The 21643-nt window shown below is 36.7% G+C and overlaps 1 protein-coding gene across 6 annotated transcripts in view; it reads left to right on the forward strand.

Moving 5' to 3' along the window:
- Positions 1-21643, forward strand: part of IKBKE (inhibitor of nuclear factor kappa B kinase subunit epsilon) — an 889499-nt gene that overhangs the window by 613024 nt on the left and 254832 nt on the right. For all 6 annotated transcript variants that reach the window (XM_044076852.1, XM_044076857.1, XM_044076854.1 and 3 more), the window contains one exon: positions 19855-19967. In XM_044076852.1, coding sequence (XP_043932787.1) covers positions 19855-19967 — 113 coding nt within the window. The remainder of the gene's footprint in view (positions 1-19854; positions 19968-21643) is intronic.

The raw sequence follows: 21643 nt of genomic DNA on the forward strand, positions 1-21643 counted from the left end.
AACAATCTGTAAATAAGTGAAAAGTGATACTTCATCATAGAGTTATTTGACATATTTGGAAATGGCCAAAATTCTCTAATAAGAGGTAACCCATCTTAAAACTACTAAAGTGGAATGAGGTTTCTAAAGTTACTTTAAAAAACAACAAAAAAGATGTGATGTTTAAATGTGAATGTTTGCAACGTCATTTCATTAATGTGAAGATCCTCATATTTTTTGAGTAGCACTAATCAGACAGATGTAGTTAATGACAAAGTAAATATTAATAGAAATACACTATGTGATACTTTGAATATCAAACATTTTGGGAACATTACACATGTGGTATGAAACAATGTACAATGAGGTGATCAACAAAATAGATCTTGCCAGAAAAGGAGAAAAATATTTTAGACACAGTGAAAGAGCTAAACAAGTGCAATTTTGTATCCTGTAATATTAATCCCAGATAACACAAGTTCATCAACAGGTCAAAAATATTAAATAAGTCTAACCAGATTAGCACTGTTAACTATTTAGAGAGTAATAGATATAAAACAGACATAGAAAATATACTTAAGGAGTTTCGAAAATATGAATGAAAGTCTATGAAAACATAATAGAACCCAAAAAATAACCCTGTTTAGACAGTGACATGCATAAGAGGCTACTTGAGGCTGTTAAGACCTATTAACAAAACAGATCAATGGAAAATACATTATGCAAGTACTAAGTAAATTATACAGGAATAAAGCTAAAGGGAATTTATAGGATGTTTCCATCTAAAGTTTTGCATTTAAATGTGTACAGTAATGCCCAAGATTCTGCAGATATTCCATAGTAACACTGGTATTAAAAGCAGATAAAATTCTTATTCATTGTGCATCTCATCATCCAGACACATTAAATGTTAACTACAACATGTTTCATATACTTTGATAATAAAATTCATACCTTATACATGAAGATTAAGTAGAATTCATTGTCAATAGATGACTGCACTAATAGACAATGTAATAAACAATAAGATGGCATTTTTGGTTAAGACATAGAAAACACTTTTGATACCACTAACTGAGATTATTTATATTAATAAATTCTCTTTTCCCAAACATTCATAAACGTATTGCATATTCAATATGATAGTAATAACTACACCCTTATCTCTAAAGAAGCAGTAAGCATTAAACGGGATACTGCACAAGGATGCCCACCATCATTTATATTTTTACACTAGCTATGGAACTATTGGATAATGTTTTATCTTAAAAGCCTTTATCCTGCATTACTTAAATACAAAAATGTACTACTCATCACCGCTATTTTATTAATGCTGTCTGATATAGAATATTTATTTAAAGATGCATAGAGTAAAAGGGAAAAACAGTGATATTTTGGAATGAATTTAATAGTATTAAAAATGTACGGTTAACTTGAAAGCAAACTCTATAAAATTCTTCAGAGTATAATGTGGAACAGACATTGAAAAAATAAATTTAAGAATGAATCTAGTATCAACTATAGACAAATAAAAAGTAAAAAAAACAGAATAGTACAAGACCTAACTCAAACTACAGGCAGGGGGAACATTTTTTTTTTACATTTAAAAGACAGGTTAATGATGTTACTACAAAAAAAAAGTTATGTTTTATTCAAAAAGCTTTACGACCCCATAAATCTCAGATTATCAAAATAAGAATGATGATAAACAAACCTTATTGTGGTATCCTGATAAGCCAAGACTAGGTTACACAAAAACATTAAAACAGAGGACTAGGATGTCTGAATATGGAAGGCTATGTTATAGCTTCAAAAGTAATATACTGTTGAAAAAGCAAATATGAGGCTAATTAGAAAAGCTACATTTCCATCTGTTGAATGTTAATAGAACCAACATAACCAAGTTAAATGAAGATATGACACAAGTTTTGATCATGAAATTAATTTCAGTATAATCAGTTGTGACTACAAATATCCACAACATACTCTAAAGATCATTAAAATCTGTGTATGTGTTGTGTATACACACACACACACACACACACACACACACACACACACACACACACAAATGCATTAACATAAACTTGGTTATCCACTACACTATATATTTTCATTGGGAGTGAGTATAGGTTTATTAGAAACAGCAGATTAAAACAATGTTATATTTGAGAGAAAATATATTTTTAGCCTGGTATAATTGGACGGAAGGAGCAAATGTTAACTGAGAAAACAGAAGAATATATTATATCAAAGGGAAGCTGGTTAACTGCATAAGCCATGTGAAAATACATACTGTATTTAAAAGAACTCAGTTTTTCTGAATACTCAAAGGTATACATAAACATTAATGAGGTAACTTCCAAAAGGCAGTAATAAATATGTGTTTAATTAATATAAAATAAAATAAAAGCTTCATATTCGGTAGATACGTTTTTGACACATACTTAGAAATTAAAAAAAGAGTTTACTGTAAAAGAAAAGAAACATAAATGTTAATGTCTATTAAGTGCACTGCAACCTCATTTTGGATAATATATACAAGGGCATTCTAAATGGAACATTTTATACTCCTCATTGTAGTTTGCATTTTAGGCTGCCCCCACCCCCAGGATGGTACAGCTGACATCAGCCACACATTCCTGTCATCCCCCATGCCACTAATTGAAGACTTGTCCTCTGGAATGCATTAAGGGCTTTATCCCTGTGCACCACAGGGCTGCTCACCATAGTCAGATTTTTGTAATTCACCTTGTCTGCTAGCAGCAGATTTGAAACACAAGTGTAATAATCGTGCTCCATTAGTAACATCCTATCACCTATATTTTCTCCTATACATTTGACCTGGATTGCATCTTCCACAGTAAATTAAGCAATTAGCAAGATTTCCTGCTATATTTGTAATGCCACAGACGCACATTGTCTTAAAAGGCAGCAATGTTGTGGTCAACAGTGAGGTAAAAGTATGCTTTAATGGAACATTCAGAAGTGTCATTAAACCATTGTTTTTCCAAGAATATTTCAGATTCCATTTCCTAAATATAAAGTTTGTTTAATTTAAGGTAAATTCATTTATGTAGTATACAGGCCATTCACCTCCTTATTTTTTAATTTCTCTAAGTCTTTTGGGTTTCTAATACCATGATGGGAAAAGATCTCATTCCTAAATCAAAGTACAATTAAAGTTCTTGAAATTAGCATTGTTTCAGTCTTTGATGTCAGCCAGAAGTGCTCTTCTCAGCACCTGCAATGTGCCCAGTAATGATGACTCCTGCAATTCATATGGGGTTACATGTATTGGTAACATGTCTAATTACAATTGTAAATTCTTTTTTATAAACCTGTTGCTCCTAGTACTATTGGAACTGTCTGGGTATCTTTCTTCCACATTGCTTTCATTTATGCCTGCAAATCCTGGTATTTTATGACTGCCTCATGTACGCAACACACTGTAGTCTCTGGGTTTTGTGATTTCAATGATCAATGCAACTTTTGTCTTCTTTTCATGGACCACTATATCCATTTTTCTGGCATCTATCTTTTGAACGGTTGGTAACGGGTGATCCCATGTGATGTAGACTTTATCATTTTCTAGGATGCTTTGTGGCTCATGCTTCCAGTATTTTTCAGTTACTTCGGTATCGCAATGTTTGCACAATCCCCAGTGCAACAGTCTTTGTCACGTTATGCCTTTCAGTATACAGTCCTTTTGTTATTAATGTGTCACAACCAGCAGCGAAGTGTGTAACAGTTTCCGATTCAGTTTTACAAAACCTACATTTGTCTGTTTCTCCCACATGTTCAGTGGACTTTGTAAACCAGAGTGCATGTAGCCCACTATCTTGGGCCGCCAGTATTAAACTTTCATCTCTTGGTTTGAATTCGCCTCTCCTTAACAATTCCTGCGTTCATTCCTCATCAACATGAGCATCTTTCAGACGTTTTCTATACTTACAACTATATTTATACATTTTTCCACATGTCTTGCCTTATCTGGTCCTTCACCTTATACTCTTTCTTTTGTTTTTTGGCACATTCAATTGCTGCCTGATTTTTATCTACTTCTGGTTTGATTTACATTCCTGCTTGATGCTGATATGCGAAGGCAAGATTAAGCAGAGACATCAGATTTATTTTCCTCCTGCTTCAAAACCTTCACTACATTTGGGTTTTGTGTGGTCAGTAGATGTGTGGAGTCCCCTGATTGCAGATCAGTATATGTAATCAGTTTCAAGGAGGCCCATCCCTCCTTCAGAAAGGAGAATATATAATCTTGGTATGCACTGATTTTTATAAATCATTTGGTGAGCATGAAACATCCTTCTTGTTTTCCTGTCTTATCTATCCAACATGTTTTGGGGTCAGTCAACCACTCCAAAACTGTAAGTTAGGACAGGAAGAGCAAATTGGTTTAAAGCTTGGATTTTCTTCCTAGATGTCAGTGCTGTTTTCATGATTAATTTAAGTCTTCTGAAGTATTCCTTACTAAGTTTTATTCACATTTGTTCATGTTTTATTGTTGATCCTTCATCATTTCCCAATTATGTATAGACTCCCTCTTGCTCAAGTTCTTTTATGTCACATTCTTGTCCCAAACTGATATTTTCTTGGTGCTGCAGTTTTCCTGCTTTAAAGGTTACTTTTGCACATTTATCAAGACCAAATGACATTCTTATATCATCTGAAAAAGTTTTGAGAACTTGCAGGTGTGCTGTCAGTTCATCTGGTGAGCTATACACTTTTAAATCATTGACAGAGGGAAGATAAGTCTTTACACTTTGTTGTTTTCTAGGAGCCAAATTATATCCATGGCCTAAGTTGTTAAGTCGACAGCTTAATGGGTTAAGGGCAAGGCAGGATAACAGTGGAGTCACCCTGGAATTTTCCCCTTTGAATTTTTATCTCTGGAATAATAATTTGTCCTTTTTCATGGCTTAATTGCAAAGTGGCCTACCACGGTTTCATGGTCACTGTAATGTAGTCGATCAGTGTAGGGTCTATCTTACACATTTTTAAGCACTCTTTTATCCATGAATATGGGATACTATCAAATGTTTTTTTAATAGTCAATCCATACCATACTTAGATTCTTCCCATTTTTATAGTTCTCTACTATGACTTTTATTTAACAAATGTTTCTTTGTTCCATATGTCTTTTATTGCCCTTTTGTTCTACTGCCATAATTGAGTTTTCTTCTAAATGACTATAAAGTTTGTTGGCATCAATTCCAGTGTATAGTTTATACGTTGTCAGAAGGCAAGTTATTGGTCTATAATTTTTAGGGTAGCTTGCAGGTTCACTCTTAAGTAGTAGCATTGTTTTTCCTGTTGCTAGCCAGATTGGTGTCTGTCTGGGATGCACATATAAATAGTTCTTACTCATAGCCAAGTCTTTGCGCAAAGATGTTAATGCTTTTAACCAAAAGTGAGGTACTGCGTCTGGGCCTGAGGTTGTCCATTTGGAGGCTTTTCTTAACTTTGTTTCAGTCTCTCTAGCTGTTACTTCATCCCATTTCATATTGTGTACCTTTAAACTTCCTTTCTTTTACTTCTACCCATTTAGTATCTTTATGTTTCACAGGATCTTCATAAATACTTCTCCAAAATGTATCTATTTCTTCTTTTTTTGGTGGTCTTTCAAATCCTTTTACTTTATTTCCTAAGTCTCTCTCGAACGTTTTTGGGTCATCAATAAATTAATTGCTTCTGTACTTTTCCTCATCTGTGCTAATACTGCCCATTGCTTTTATTATGTCTATCTTTTAGCCCATTGCTTTTATTATGTCTATCTTTTAGCCCATTGCTTTTATTATGTCTATCTTTTAGTATTTTGTTCTGTTCCCTCTTCTATACTCATCTAACAGTGACACTTCTTGTCTTAACTGCTTTATAGTTCTCTCTGTTCGATACTTCCATGATGGTATTCAATTTCTCCCCTTCCTTTCCCTCACTACCTTGTGATCTTTTTGGTAGCACTTTATCAGTTATTAATTTAGCTGCACAGTAATATGTCCAGTTTACTTCTGTTATATCACACGGATCTCTATGAATAGGCCTAATTACCGTGTTCATTTCTTTTATCAAACTTCTGACTTCTTGGGTTTTATTAACCTTCTGCAGTCTATTTCTTTCATTGAACTTAATATGTCTATCTGTATTAAATCAAGCAACTCTTCTCTTAGCTCGCTTTCTTCTAAACTGAGGGCATATTTTTTATTTTCCATTTCCTGTGGGCATTCTATAGAAAGTTCTGTAGCATCTTTGTGTGGCACATTCTCTTCAATTTCATCCTGTGCCATGCATTGCTCTGTCATATGGGAACTCACTGGCCTATCACTCCTCAACATTGACTCATCAGAGTTTCCACATTTTCCTGTTCCTTCCATTGCTGTCCAGCTTCAAGTGACCATTTATACTGGTTTCCTGTGGAAGGCTCCAAAATATCTTCATATGGCACCTGACCAATTGCTTCCCATTCCCATCCCATTCCCCTTAATTTGGATATCCATTGCTCTATCCTGTTGTGGTGCTTTCTGAATTAGATTTTCTACACTGAATCCTTCACTTTGTAGGTACTCCATAACCTCAGTTTCTATTTCTTTAACATCTACATTACTAATGTCCTTTTCTACTTTTCCTTTTAGTCTTCTTATTTTTTGTATTGAACATTTTCCATATCCTGATTCCTTTGCCTGCATTTCTGTTCAAATATTTTTTGGTGCTCTTTTTGTATTGTTAGTTTTGCTTTCTCCTTTGCATAAATATTGCACCATATTAAATCTCTCGTGCTTTCCCATGTCCATATTTCTTCTTCAGATGTCTCCTGATTTTCCTGCTTCTCCTTACTTTGTGGACTTGCTCCATCTTGCTGTGATGTAACCTGTGTTAGACCTTCTACACCAAATCCTTCACCTCTCAGTCAAATCCATAACTTCACCTTCTACTTTATGTTGCAGGGAGGTGCACAGTCAGGAGATTGCATAGGCATGAAAGCACTCATGAACATCTTGTTGGAAGCACTTGTGGTGCTGCCAGTGTTATGAAGAGTGAATGGCACACTCCTTGGCAAGCAACAGGAGACTTTCTGCACCAGCATCCTTAATTTTCTCATTGAATCTTCACTAGGGTCGAGGTTGAGTCAAGGAAGAGGTGGCTAAGGTGGGTTTTTAGACCCAATGAATGAGGAAAGAACTGAGGGGAGCAGCTTGATGGTCATCTGTAAGGGAGTAAAAAATGTAAACATGGTGGATATTATCACTGAATACAAGTTCCAATGTTTTAATGTATTGGGGTTACACATGCCCACAGCCTCATTAGAGCTTAGTTTAGAAACTGCTGCTACTAGATAATGGATCATATACCATATTTTCCACCCATTTATCCACTAAACTTGTAATGATTTTCAATATTTGGTTCTAGTCTGATCATAGATGGCAGTTTATTCCATAGACCCTACCAGACCCTCTGGATTTACACAAGAAATTCCTCCTTATAGTGAGGCTCCTGCTTTGAATATTAGGTGCTACAACTGACTCATTTTTATTCCTGGTCTTCAGAGGATGTAAGTTAAATGTAATGCATAAATGGCTGCCAATTTACCATTTCTGAAACATTTTAACATCATTAGGAAATCTCTAAGCATTCAGTAGCGTATACAGTAGACTCTAAGTTTTTGTAATCTTTCTGGTTAACTTACATTGTAATCTCACAGCCTCATGAGTTGGCCTTGAATGTCTGGAGAAGATGGGCCACTGTACTCAATAACAACCCTTATGCAATCTCTGTATAGAAGTAATAACACTTCATCTTGTCTGTACAGTGTTCCATGGAACATGTCACCAAGTATGCAGTAACATTGTCTGAGTATCACTGTTACAGTTACATCTATGTTAAGAAGACAGCTTACCAGCACACCAGACCTTTTACAGTTTCAATGGAGGCCAGCTCCTGTCTGAAGTAGAGGACAGTAAATCTGGCACATTAAACAATGGTGTCTGCTTTACAGGCTTCAAAAAAGGAATCCCTAGTATTGGCTTATTTTGTGGTCATCAGTATTTAACAATGCAACCGGTTTTACACTCAGTCATCAAAGTTGTCATCCCAGAGTCATTCACTGGTTGATAATGTTGACAGCTATTAAACAAGGGGTCCAGCACTGATCCTTGTGGTTTTCCTTTATTCACTACCTGGCTGGAGTGATCATCATTTATTCTCACCCGTTTCCCAACATTTAACCCACTTTTTATCCAGCTAATTGTGTGCATATTAATAGTCCTCTTCATTTCCATTACCACCACCGTGTCTGGAATTGAGTCAAGTGCCTTGTGTAGATCCAAGCAAATGTTATCAGTTTCAAGTCCCTGAAATAAAACTCCTATGCTGGTGTAAAAAAATTAAAAAACTTGGTTAAACATTACATTTCTACTAGAAATCCATGTTGGCTATCATCTTTATCAGATTTAATACTTTCATGGATTTTACTCAGGATGACTCTTACGCAGTTTTCTTAATATACTAGTCAAACATATGCCTCTATAATTCCCAATAGAGGATGACTTACAATGTCATAAGGTCATATTGGCCAACAAGGAACACTGATTATTTAATATAAGGTTTAATTTTAATACTTTCTGCCCAAGAATCAATATTTTTATAACTAAAGTAGCTGACTGACAAATTTCATAGGTATGTTGTTCCATAACACTGCCAGCTTGCTATAAATATCTTAATCTTGTTTTACACAAGTCTTAAATTTCATATTATTGTGCTTTATCATTTTCTACATCTCCATATTTTATACAATTGGCACTGTGTCATGGAAGGTTTTATGTGCCAAAAAATTTCCTCTTGTATACCTATAATATAAAGAATAACATTTTAGGTATTTACACCCATCTCTTATAAAAGATCGTTTGCCACAGTGATTCTTTTGGTGAATTTACATTGAACACTCTTGAGAGTTTTTACCTGACTGTGTAGATGCAAAACATGCTGTTAAGTTGTATCATGGGCCTTATGTCTTCTAAACAGTAGTCAAGAAATCAGTTTCTCTGGTGGTTAAATTCTTCAGGAAATAGCTTATCCAGTTCATAGCTTTGTACTGATCTAATTTATGTGAGTTCAAGTGAAAAATCAGAAGTAATATTAATACACATAGACCTCACAGTCAGAGTGTCAAACACAAATACCCAAATCTTTATATTGGTGAAATGAGAAAAGTTTGACTTCATCTAAGTAAAATAGATTCCTTTGTATTTTTTTATTAAAATAAATATTACTTTTGTCTACACTAACTTTTAAACCTGTAGCAGATGCCCAGTTACCCAGTGTGTTCATTTAGGCATTTAATTCTTTAGAATCTTTGTTTTGTATAACAAATTCCAACTTGGAGTAATTTGTGTACTAAGGGATCCACACCACAGACTTTTCTTTCTTGGCATGTTGAAAAGACAGCATTAAATAGTTCAAGTTCGAACACTGACACCTGTGGGACTCCCACTGATACAGGCAGATAAATATTGGAACACATTAACTGGTTAATACACTTCCTGTCCTTTAGCCATTCCATTATCCATCTAACAAGTTAATAGTATTCAGTATAATTAAACTTTTATAAATGGGCAAGAATGGTAAACAGTCAAAGGCTTTAGTTAATTAAGTATATTACACACCAAGAACCAGTTCTAAATCTAAGGCTGCCATAATTTGTTCATAAAAACTTGAAGGAGAGCTTCCATTTACAAAACCATGTTATGTAAGATCAGTGATCACTACTAGTGCTTTTGTTCATTAAATCTGTCACACATCTTTCAAAATGTATTCCAACTTCAGACATCAAGCTGGTAGGCCTGTAGTTTTCAACTTCTCTCTCTCCCCTTATATCTGTCTATATAGATAGATAGATGGATGGATATAGATGGATAGAGCTAGATAGAGAGAGCTCTCTCTCTCTCTATATATATATTTATATATATATATATATCTATGTGAAAATTTTCATGATTTAGGAACAGTACCATTTTCTAGAAGCCTGTTAAATATGCAATGCAATGTTTGGGTAATAATCGTTTTAATATTTACTAATAAAGGCAATGAGATCATATCCAAGTTCAATGGCTTTGCCTTATTTTTTATTTAATGCACCTTTAACCATGTTTGTTGTTGCAGTCTGACACTGACCACACATATTGAAATCGGAATTTTCGACTTAGTAGTGTTAGTACAAATATTAACAAAAATTTTGTTAAATGTATTCACTGTGATTTATGGATCTGATGTTAACACGCCTTCACTTCTTATTCAGCGAGACAGTGCAGCATTATTAAATGAACCTATATATATGTATATATATATATATATATATATATATATATATATATATATATATATGTATATATATATATATATTTTTTTCTTCTTTAACACATAGAATCATTTAGCAAACAAGTTTCAAAATTACAGTGGATATAAAAGGTTTACACACCCCTGTTAAATGCCAGGTTTTTTGTGGTATAAAAACATGAGACCACAATAAATCATTTCAAAACTTTTCCCACCTTTAATGCTACCTATAACCTGTACAATTCAATTGAAAAACAAACAAATCTGTTGAGGGAAAAATATAAAAAATAAAAAACATACAGTAAGCTGGTTGCATAAGTGTGCACACCCTTAAACTAATACTTTGTTGAAGTACCTTTTCATTTAATTACAACATTCAGCCTTCTTGGGTAGGATTCTATCAGCATGGCACATCTTGACTTGGCAATATTTGCCCACTCTTCCTTGCAAAAGCAGTCCAAATCTTTCAGATTGTGAGGGCATCTCTTGTGCACAGCCCTCTTCAGGTCACCCCACAGATTTTTTTTATTGGATTTCAGTCTGGGCTCTGGCTGGGCCATTCCAAAACTTAAATTTTCTTCTGGTGAAGCCATTCTTTTGTTGATTTGGATGTATGTATGGGATCATTGTCATGTTGAAAGGTGACATTCCTCTTCATCTTCAGCTTTCTAGCAGACGCCTGAAGGTTTTTGGCCAAAAGTTACCGCCTCCACCTTGACTAAAGCAACCCCAAAGCACGATACTGCCATCACCATGCTTCACCATGGAAATGGTGTTCTTTTGGTGATGTGAACTGTTGTTTTTGTGCCAAACATACCTTTTGGAATTATGGCCAAAAAGTTCAACATTGGTCTCATCAGATCATAACACATTTTCCCACATGCTTTTGGGAGACTTGACGTATTGTTTTGCAAATTTTAGCTGGGTCTGGCTGTTTTTCTGTGTAAGAAAAGGCTTCTGTCTTGCAACCCTACCCCATAGCCCAGACATATGGAGAATACTGGAGATTGTTGTCACATGTAGTACACAACCAGTACTTGCCAGAAATTCCTGCAGCTCCTTCAGTGTTGCTGTAGGTCTCTTGGCAGCCTCCCTGACCAGTATTCGTTTTGTCTTTTCATCAAGTTTGGTGGGGCTGGACAGTTCCTTGCAATGTCACTGTTGTCCCTTATTTTCTCCACTTTTTGATGACTGTCTTCATTGTGTTCCATGGTATATCCAATGCTGTGGAAATTTTTTTTGTACCTATCTCCTGACTGATACCTTTCAACAATGAGATCCCTTTGCTTTGTAAGCTCTCTGCAAACCATGGCTATTGCTGTAGCAGGCAACTGAGTAAATGTCAGGAAAATCCTACTAGGACAGCTGAACTTTATTTGGGGTTAATCAGAGTCTCTCTAATTGATGGCAGGTGTGTACCCAAGAAGACCGAATGCTGTAATTAAATCTAAAGGTGCTTCACCAAAGTATTAGTTTAGGGGTGTGCACATTTATGCAACCAGCTTATTGTACGTTTTTTATTTTTCCTCTAACAGATTTGTTTGTTTTTCAATTGAATTGTACAGGTTACAGATGCTCCCCACATCTTGAGAAAAATGGGGGAGAGCACACAACTGAAAATAAAATACCCTGAAGTCCATAAAAAGGACTCAAGTAATTGCAAATTCCACAGCACTGTTTTCCAAATATAACTCAAATAATTCAAATAAACTGTTCATTGATCAACAGTGCTTAAATACTTTCCTCCTGACAGGTAAAACACCCATCAGTCACCACAACCTACCAGGCAGAAAAAGATGAGTTCCCCACATCTTAAGGTAGGTGGAAGAGAATGCAGAAGTGAATAGAAAATAAATTCCCTGAAGTTCTACTAGAACTGAAGACAAACTCCACAGCACTCATGAAATGTAGCTCAAGTGAAGCTGTCATGGAGTGACGCTGCTTAAATAATATGTTACATAATCTGTTAATATCTAGTCTATTTATCATTATGTGAGACAGAAGTATGGTCCACTTTTCTCTTCTACCCCATTTCCCAGCTGCCCCACCCCTTTCCCCATTTGCATGGTATCTATGCCAACTTTTAGGTCCGTTTCTTCTCTCACAAGCATACTGGCTGAATGCTATGTTACTGTTTTACATCACCTCCCAAACTATTCCACAGAGTAAACCATTTACAATGTACAAATTAATGTAGCAGTGAAAGTGGGAGATAACAGCCTCTCTTAAGAGATTCTCAAACTTTTACAGACCTAACATTAACACAGAGGCTAGCTCCTAGAACTGTAGTGCCATCAGTTGAAATGTCTCCATACTGCTCTACTTGACATACAAATTTTTCCTAGTTAGGAACACCAGAGTTCTGCATTCAAAATTCTCTTTCGTTCCTAAAACCAGAAAACTGTTGCACTTATGGTTCTAAAAGGGATGATGCATCTTAACATAGGACCAGCAATAAAAATATACATTCAGCTTTCTACAAATACCTAAACCATTGCCCATATAAACTTAGTTAATAAGCGCAATACGTGACCACAGCCAGAAGCATGGATTGACTACTACCCCAAACATCCTAGGTCTTACAGAGACTTAAAGAATACCTCTTGGATTTTACCATTTGTAACACAAAATGTTCTTATGTTCACTATCAAGAGGCTGGGTAACAGGACGGGTGGAAGTGTGAGAACATTCATTAATGAAGATATACCAACTCTTACCCTTACTGTAGAAAGCTATGCCACATCAAATGAAGTCCCTAACTGGCTATTTCAAAACTCACTGCAATCCTTAATGCTTATAGTTGCAGTCTGTGGAACTCCACATTCATCAATTACCTGTTTCCAAAATACAATACAAAGGTAATGGACCAAACCAAAAAAAAATCATCACAAACTGGCACTAAAATTAATCCTGTATCAATGAATGATCTTTCCATCAGTATACTTCTTACCAACATCCCAGGTAAAGAGCTCCAAGAGTGATCACTGCCCTGCACTGGTTTTATGGTCTTTAAAATCAGTTAAGCTTTTGTTCAAGTGATAAACACTGATCAGTCCCGGACTGTTCAGAAACTCTCATTTAATGTGCTAAAAAATGTACTGGATGCCAGTATTTATTAATGCAATCAAACTACCATAGCTGTTTCAGCTTTCTACAATGTTCTGCTCATCAAACAAGAAAAATTATACCATTTGAAAGGGTTAAGATTGCAAGACTGTAAAACCTCTTTGAAAACCCCACAATTAAAAGCTAGTAACAACAAATGGGGACAAAACTTTGTCGGAGAACAGCAACATTTTTGTACATCAAAAGTTAAGCCAAGTCAATGGAATCCAAATGAATTCAGCCAAGCCAGAATACTGAAGAAACATAGAAACCATAGGCTTCCACGATAATTTGGAATACAGAAAAAAAATGTAACACTTTAAATTATTTTTGGCAACATTTTTGAGCAGTATAGTAAATGCTTTTTACAAACCATAAAAGACAATCATGCAGAATCAGAAAGAACCCTACTGTTGATGGCAAGAGCTGTAGCCATAAGGGACTGTATCTGCAATGCAGAAAAATGTGATTCAGAGCAGTGTTAGCCACTATGAGGAAATACCTAATTGTCAGGTAATTTGCATGTCTATGTGTTATGCAAGCCAGCACTTTCCTGCAATAGTTAACCACTGTCAGCCACTGGTATAGGTGTTCCCCTAATTCGCTGTTCCACCGTACTTCTCAGCTGTCCAGATTTTTGCCTTATATTTTTGGTCTGTTCCTCATAAAAATTGTGGTTTTCCAGCAAATCACTGAGGATTGAAGTCACTAAATAATGACAGACATTTGAGTTTCAGACTTCATATCCTTCAGAAAAATGCATGCTAACACAAAACCTGTTATTCTAGCAATGTTCTAGGTTTATAAGAGCAATATTTAAAATCTGACCCTGTGCCTTTGTTCTCGCATCATTTTAGTCCTTGTCCAGATTTCTTGGTTTGAGAGGAGTGTCTCCCTCACATTTGTGTGTGCACCCCCCACCTGTCCTTGAGTTGGCAGAATATTCCCAGTATCATTAATTGTCATCCCTGGATGATGAGTCATGAATCATTACAGTTTCTTACTGGCCGCGGTGGTGCAGCAGTTAACGTTGCCACCTCACAGCAAGAGGTTCTCCGGTTCGATCCTTGGCTGGGGTGCCTTCTGTGTGGAGTCTGCATGTCCTCCCTGTGGTCGTGTGGGTTTTCTCTGGTTTCCTCCCACATCCCAAAGATATACTGTAGGTGGATTGAACACACTAAATTGGCCCTAGGCGTGAGTGCATGCATGTGTGTGCCTTCTGTGGAAGGTTGGGCTGGCAACTCTACACCGTAAAACTCCACTGCCAATCATGAGCGGACAGGTGATCCGCTGTGGCGACCCCTAACCGGGAAAAGCCGAAAGAAGAAGATTGACTGTAAAGTGCATCATGATGCCTAGACCTGTTGCTGTATGAAGATATTGGTTGTGGATCTGCTTTGCTTTATTGGTGCTTTTCACTTGTTCTTGGTTTTCTGTTGCTGTATGAACTTTAAGTCCAAGTAATAGTTTAAAAATTCTCCCTGGTGAGGTTTAGTCTTCCTCTGCCCACAAACGCACACTTGCCTTCCCTCAATTGCCCCTAGTTTTACAGACAGCTTGCTATTGCCTCTTACACATACCCGGGCCCTCATAACTCATGACATTGCTATCAATGAATAATTCCACACGAGTTTCATACCTTTTATAGTAGAGAAACAGCTGTTCTAAACCTACTCATCAGTTAATGTATAGGTTTAAGGCTCCAGCTTGCCAAGCTTCTTTCTTTGTCAAGGGTGTAGGGTTTCCCCTTTTTTATCAATTTCTGAAGATTAAGAAGTATCTTTGGTATCCACTGGTGGCACGGAGGACTAACACCCTCTGTGTAAGTGCTGCAGCTACACATGTATTTTTTCAAGTGCCTTTAGAGCATGCTGTAGATTCACTGGTGTCTTGAGTTCACTGCACATTTGCTGTGCTTTTAGGGCACTATATCAAGAGTTATCGGAGTCTGATACTCCACCACCCATATTTCATGCTGCGAAGCATTGTCCTATTGTCTGTAAGTGCCTTTAAGTCATGCTATAGAGTCTCCTTGGTGTCCACTGTTCCCCCTCACCCCAGTACTGCAGAATATAAAAGGTCTAGGGAGGGGAGTGTAGAGCTTTGAATCCTTAAACACACAGACGAAGCCCAACCCCCATCCAGAAAGTCATGAACACACAAATATGCACCCCTACCTTCCTACTTGTTCCCTAACTAATCCCACTGCAACGATCCGGGCAGACTCATGCACCTGAGGCCAGTCATCTCTTTACATATCCTCATTTGCATAAGCACACACACCAATCCACCCACCCCCTGTCCACTAAACACCCAGACAGACACACACATGCACCTGAGGCCATTGTTCACACCAGCACATACAGCCACGTTGTGTTGTATTCACATATGGACCTAATGACCATTAGGGTCCTTATAAGTGTAGTCATGGAATCCAAATGTGACTCGCAAATTTGATTTATATGGGGAGTGATTTACTGACTACCTGTGTCCACAGAGACATAGTTGCCAGACCACTCTCACACACAACCACCCATCCACCCCACCACCTGTCTGACACTTCCATCTAATGTAATCTCAGTCATTGAAAACAATGGGGTAAATAAGAGCCTTTGGCTGAGCTCAATAACGTGTATGGCAATGGTTGCATAAATAAGGATGCCCTCTGGAGCTATCAAACTACAGGCCAATTAATCTTTCTTCAACTCTCCAAAAAGTCTTAGAAAAATACATTCCCTCTCAACCATTCTAAGCACCTCACAGATAATCATATTCCCCTCTCCTGCACAGTATGGATTTAGACCAAATCACAAAACATTTGAACTATTGGACTTTGAAAGATCCCAAGTAATGAGGAAAGCATTGTTCCATTGTTTCTGTGGATGCTGATGCTATTTACAAAGGCTTTTGATGTTGTCTCACATTAAACTGCTCCAGAAACTTCGGCTTATAAGTTTCTCTTGCTGCATCCACTAATGGTTCAACAGCTGTTTAACCAACAGATACCAAGCTGCAAAATGGCAATCTGGTCCATCTCTCTCTCTTCCAGTCTCTCTTGGGGTCCTTCCAGGATCTCATGACCCCTACTCTTTATCTTCATAAATGACTTCATCAAAACCTCCATGCATCCATCCTTCATTTGGTACCAGAGCACCACTGTCATCTGTGTAACTGAATCTATCTAAACGGTTACCAAGAGTTCTTCTGTCCCATTGAAGCATGGCTAGGCAGCTCCCAAATTCAGCTAAATCCTTAAAAGCACAAACCTGCTTCTTTTTATCCCCAAATATGTCTCTGGCACCGATCCAGGCTTCAAAATCACTTCAATAACACAGATTCAAAGTGTTGCACATACTAAGCTAAGTGTTAATATAGGCTAAAACCTAAAATTAATCAAAAATACACATGAAAAACATGGAACATTATACCAAATAAAACAATACTTCAATGAATCTAGTAAAAATAATGTACAGTATCCACTTACATACAAGCACTATTTTACCATAAGCTTTACTTAATGGAGCAGTAGTAGTGCAGATGGCATCCATGACCTCAGGAAACTTGGCAGCTGATCTTATGCCAAACATGCATCATGCAACTTCACTTCTTCAAACATTGTACCCTTTGTGAAAACACATGCAATTAATTTGTCAAACTGTATATAAAATTAGTTTATTATAACTGGCATGTTGTACACAGCTTTACTGACGTTTTTTTTTTCTCCTCTCCAAACTGACTTATAATTTTTAATTTAATTTCATAAGTGCTGTTCTAATTTTGTACACAGTTTTCACCATTGCCTCATGTGCTTGTTTCTGCAGCTTGTACGATGTTTTTGACTGCAAGTTTTTTTTTTTTTTTTTGTCTGTCTGTAGGTTTTGGCCAGGGTGATAGCTGAAAAGGCTTCATGACCTAGTTCACTTACGTAGCTAAGAAACAAAAATTACCTTGAGTGTAGACAATCTCCAGTCTGTGCTGTATGTGCGTAGGCAATACAGGTTTCACACCAGAAAAATATGCTTCCTGTTCAGGAAAGGAAGAGAAAGTATGTCCGTCTGTAATGAAGCAGTGTTTGAAGGGCTGGCCCACACAGAGTACTTTCTGGTAGGGAAGCAGTAATAAAAGTCTACTGCAGAAATGTTTATGCACGAGTTATTCTGGAATGCTATCACACAGATTATAATCCACACATATACAAAACACAAGTTGAAGGTACAGTCCAGAAATTGGACAGGTTTGGCATGGCTGTGGTATAGCCTACAGGGATTACTGTAATTGTGACCCTTCCAATGGTATCCAGCTAGCACCTGGAAATCTACCCAAATTATATGATTTAAAGTTAGTGACCTTCCACAGACAATGTAGTAGACTTCTGTAATACATCATAATAATAGATATTTGAGAAGAGGCCACTGTGCCAGACAAGAGATCATCTTCCATCTTCGTAAGAAAAAGGTGTAAAACAACTAAAACAAACTTCTGTCCATTTACTTATTTCCTTTTGTTAAGTGGGGTTGAAATCTGATCCAACTAGAGCATTTTCAGAATCTGCACAGGAGACAAAAACTGCCATACAGAAGTTATAAAGTCAGACAACAATACTTGTGCACTTAAGTAATCAGAAAAATGTTAAAGTACAGCTTCAGAATTTCATTGCTACTCAATTTACACAGATAATTATATTGTGTAAAAATAAATAAAAAAGTGACCGTTATTTCAGTAATACAAACTAGACAAATACATTTGTAATAATATGCAGGGATGGCTATATCAACAAGGCTTGTGGATACTGTGAAAAAGAAAAAAGGTGAACACAACATTTGCAGTCATTAGTAGGCGAGATGTGATGTGAAAGGGCAATATGGGTAGATAATCATATGAAGGAGCTTGGTAAATACCAACGGATACAAGCCTCAGTAAGTCTGGTCCACTTCTCAGCTCCATGTCATCGTGACCCTTACTAAGACAAGTGGTTTAGAATACTTTAACCTTTACTGCTTGGAAATGTTTCATTATTTGCATGATGTTACAGAAGATAATGGTCTGCAACAAATACTTTACAGTGGTGGTCAGAAAGGGATCAAACAGAAGAAGAAAACTCCAAGCATCTCTGGCTATCTAATAATGCCTTGAACCCCAGTAAAGGTTCCAGGGAATGTTGGTGCAAGACTAAAACTGGTCCTCACAGGGACAAGAGTACAGCTGATGAAACTTCTAGCCAGGAAAAGATAAAAGGGAATAAACCCAAATGTTGTGAATTAGTGTTATAGTGACTTCTCTTCAGAGATGTGCTGTTATAGCAAGTATCTTACACAGCTGTATTTACAAAAATGATTATCTTAAAGTAATCTTTGAACTGAAGTAGAAAGTGTTTACAAGCAGAATCATTTTAAGTAATAAAGGACTTCTTCATACTTTAATAAAATGCATTAATTAGTAGTGTTTCTACATTTTCCTGCCATTTTGCTAGTGATTTACAAGATGCAGTAGACACTGTAGCTTGTTTTATGCAGAGCCCTTGCTAACACTGAGTACAGTGCAGAGGTGAAATCATTCAGTAGTAATGCTGAATTCAACATCCATTACTTCTAGCTATATTGCTTTCAACTGGTGCATAGTTAGCATGTAGGACTACCTGTTACATAATGGAATAAAAGGAAGAAAAATGACTGTTGGTGGGGAGAGATAGGCACACTGCTTGGGAAATATGGTGAAAGCCCATCAGGGAAGTCTCTTTTTTTTCTGTATACTGACATTTTATTTATAGCATACCATACCAACTGTCCTTAGCTTTCAACATTTGTTTGGAAATAGCCTGCCTTTATTGGTCATTTTTATGCATCTTGCTCAAGGAACAGTGTGGAAGGCAATGCCTTCAATAACTGGCAACTATAAACTTTTGGAATCCTAAGTAGCAATTTAATAAATGTAAGATTCCACATATGATTTTTTTTTGTGTTCCAACCATTTCAGCTAATTGCGCTGTACATGTAAATCCTTTTCCAGCTACAAAATCATTTGCATTTTTAATCATCCCACCCTTTTCAGTTTTTGGTACTGGATTTGATTTCTGGGCCACATAGTCATAATGTTTCAGATGTTGCTGATAATTCCATTTATTAAGCTGTCTAGCAGAATAACTGATCACAGGTCAAAACAGCGTAACTTGGCAAAGGCAGAGTACACAAATACTGTCCTCGAGTGGTCTTTTCTCAGTTTACAATTCTACAGCAGCCAGCTTGGTGCCATTTAAACAAAACAGCTGGAAGAATATCAGAGTAAACATTAGTGTCTGAAGTATAACCTCTGAAAGTACAACATGAATTGTAAGGTTTCAGATTTCTTGCTGAATTGCTTGGATTGCAGAAGGTGGGTGTAGTAATATCCTACATTGACAATTTAAGGATCAACTGATTTTTTTCATTACAGATGCATGATTCCCTTACAAGGTCCAGTGACATTATCCAGGATATGTCTACCAGGCTCGGCCAATTACTAGGTGAATTTGTCAAGAACAAAAATCTACTGCATGGGGACCAAAGGTGGGTAGCTATCAGTAAGTCAGTCTGTTAGTTTTGCTTTATAGTAGTGCCATTACTGTAGTCAATACTTAACGAGGGAGAAGTGCCAATGCTTGTAGTGATTATTTTTTCTTCATGGACACAGTGTATATATGTCTTCTCTGTGTATATTTATATATCTTTATAATGATATAATTGTACAGCTGTTTTACTTTGAAAACAAGGTTTGTACACTTTTCACAGTTTTAGAATTTTAAGCAGACACACAAATGTAATTGTGTCAGCCTATTCTATATAGATCAGTTAAAGAGTTAGTTTATTGAAGAAAAAATATTCTGAAGTACATGAGGATAAATAGGTCTATCTATTGTGTTATTTCCTTTCTGTTAAATAAGCTGTAGGTGCTACTTTAATCCATTTGTTTGGGATGACAGGTTATCTTGGCATCCAGCACTTGTCTTTCTGCATCATGATCCAAGATAATTTTGTTAAAAAATAGTTTTCAGAATAAGAAGAGTATACTAAAATTAGGTCAGGGTAAAGGATTTTGTTAATTAGCATGCTGCTGAAGTAATTGCACTGAACCTACAGAAAAGACCTCAGCTGAACCTGGAAAAGTGCTGTCTCCTTTCCCTCCCCGGCTCGCTAACCTGCTGTGGCATTATCCATGCCATGCCATTGTAGTATGAAAGAGCTACAATGACAATTGTTCCTAAAACTGCTGATGTCAGTGTATCTGATTTCCCTGTCTTCAGGTCATCATGTCAAAGAAATAGTCATGCAGTGTGTTCCAATGAATGCATCTCCACATAGAAGTGGTATTTTATTCAAACAAGAAAGTGTCATCAGCTGGTGGAGCAAACTAGAATCATTTTGAACGATTGACAGTATCAATGAAAAAAAAAGAACAAAACAAATTTCAGCAAACTTTGGAGTTTTTTGGGGTTTTTTGCTGGGAAAAGCACCCTCCCCCAATCCTGAGCTTAAATATGTATGCTGAGAGGTCACACAACAATGGAGCAAAAAGAGAACTCCACTGTCTGTGAAAGTTGTTTCACCCAACTTTCTTCAATCGTTTGGCACTTACTGAAAGTATCAATCAACTGACATGCACCTGAAAAGGTTTGCCTGCCCACTGCATCGATCCCCACAATCTGTGCAAACAAGCAGCTTGTACCGTATTATGAGTGGCAAGTGAGTTGCTTAGCATTTTCTGTAGATAAACTACTACAGTGCCTTCCACATATTCAGACCATCGCCCACACAATAAAGGTGGAGGTGCCTCAATATATATTAGCAACAAGTATACCTCAGAGTTAAACTAGATGATACCCTGGGGTTTATCCACATGCAAATCACCCTGTCTAGATTCCCTTACCATATTGTAGCAAACTATAGGTCATTATCTGTATAACAAGAATCCCACAACTCTTACCTAGACCATACCTGTCAACCTCTTAGTGCAAGAGATCTGGACAAAGCCTAACAAAATGAGGGGACAAAGGCCCAAAAATAGGGACAGACTTTAAATATTGCGATTATAAACTTAGAAAGTTTTTAGATTAACAGGGTTTGTGTTACAAAGTCTGAAACTTAAATGTATGTCATTTGGTGACTTCAGTCCTCAGATCATCCCAGTGATTTGCCAGAAAACCACAAATTTTATGAGGAACAGCACAAATTCTGGACATTCTGTG

Source organism: Protopterus annectens, chromosome 7.part0, assembly GCF_019279795.1.
Source record: "Protopterus annectens isolate FY-2018-M chromosome 7.part0, PAN1.0, whole genome shotgun sequence".
Lineage (NCBI taxonomy): Eukaryota > Metazoa > Chordata > Ceratodontiformes > Protopteridae > Protopterus > Protopterus annectens.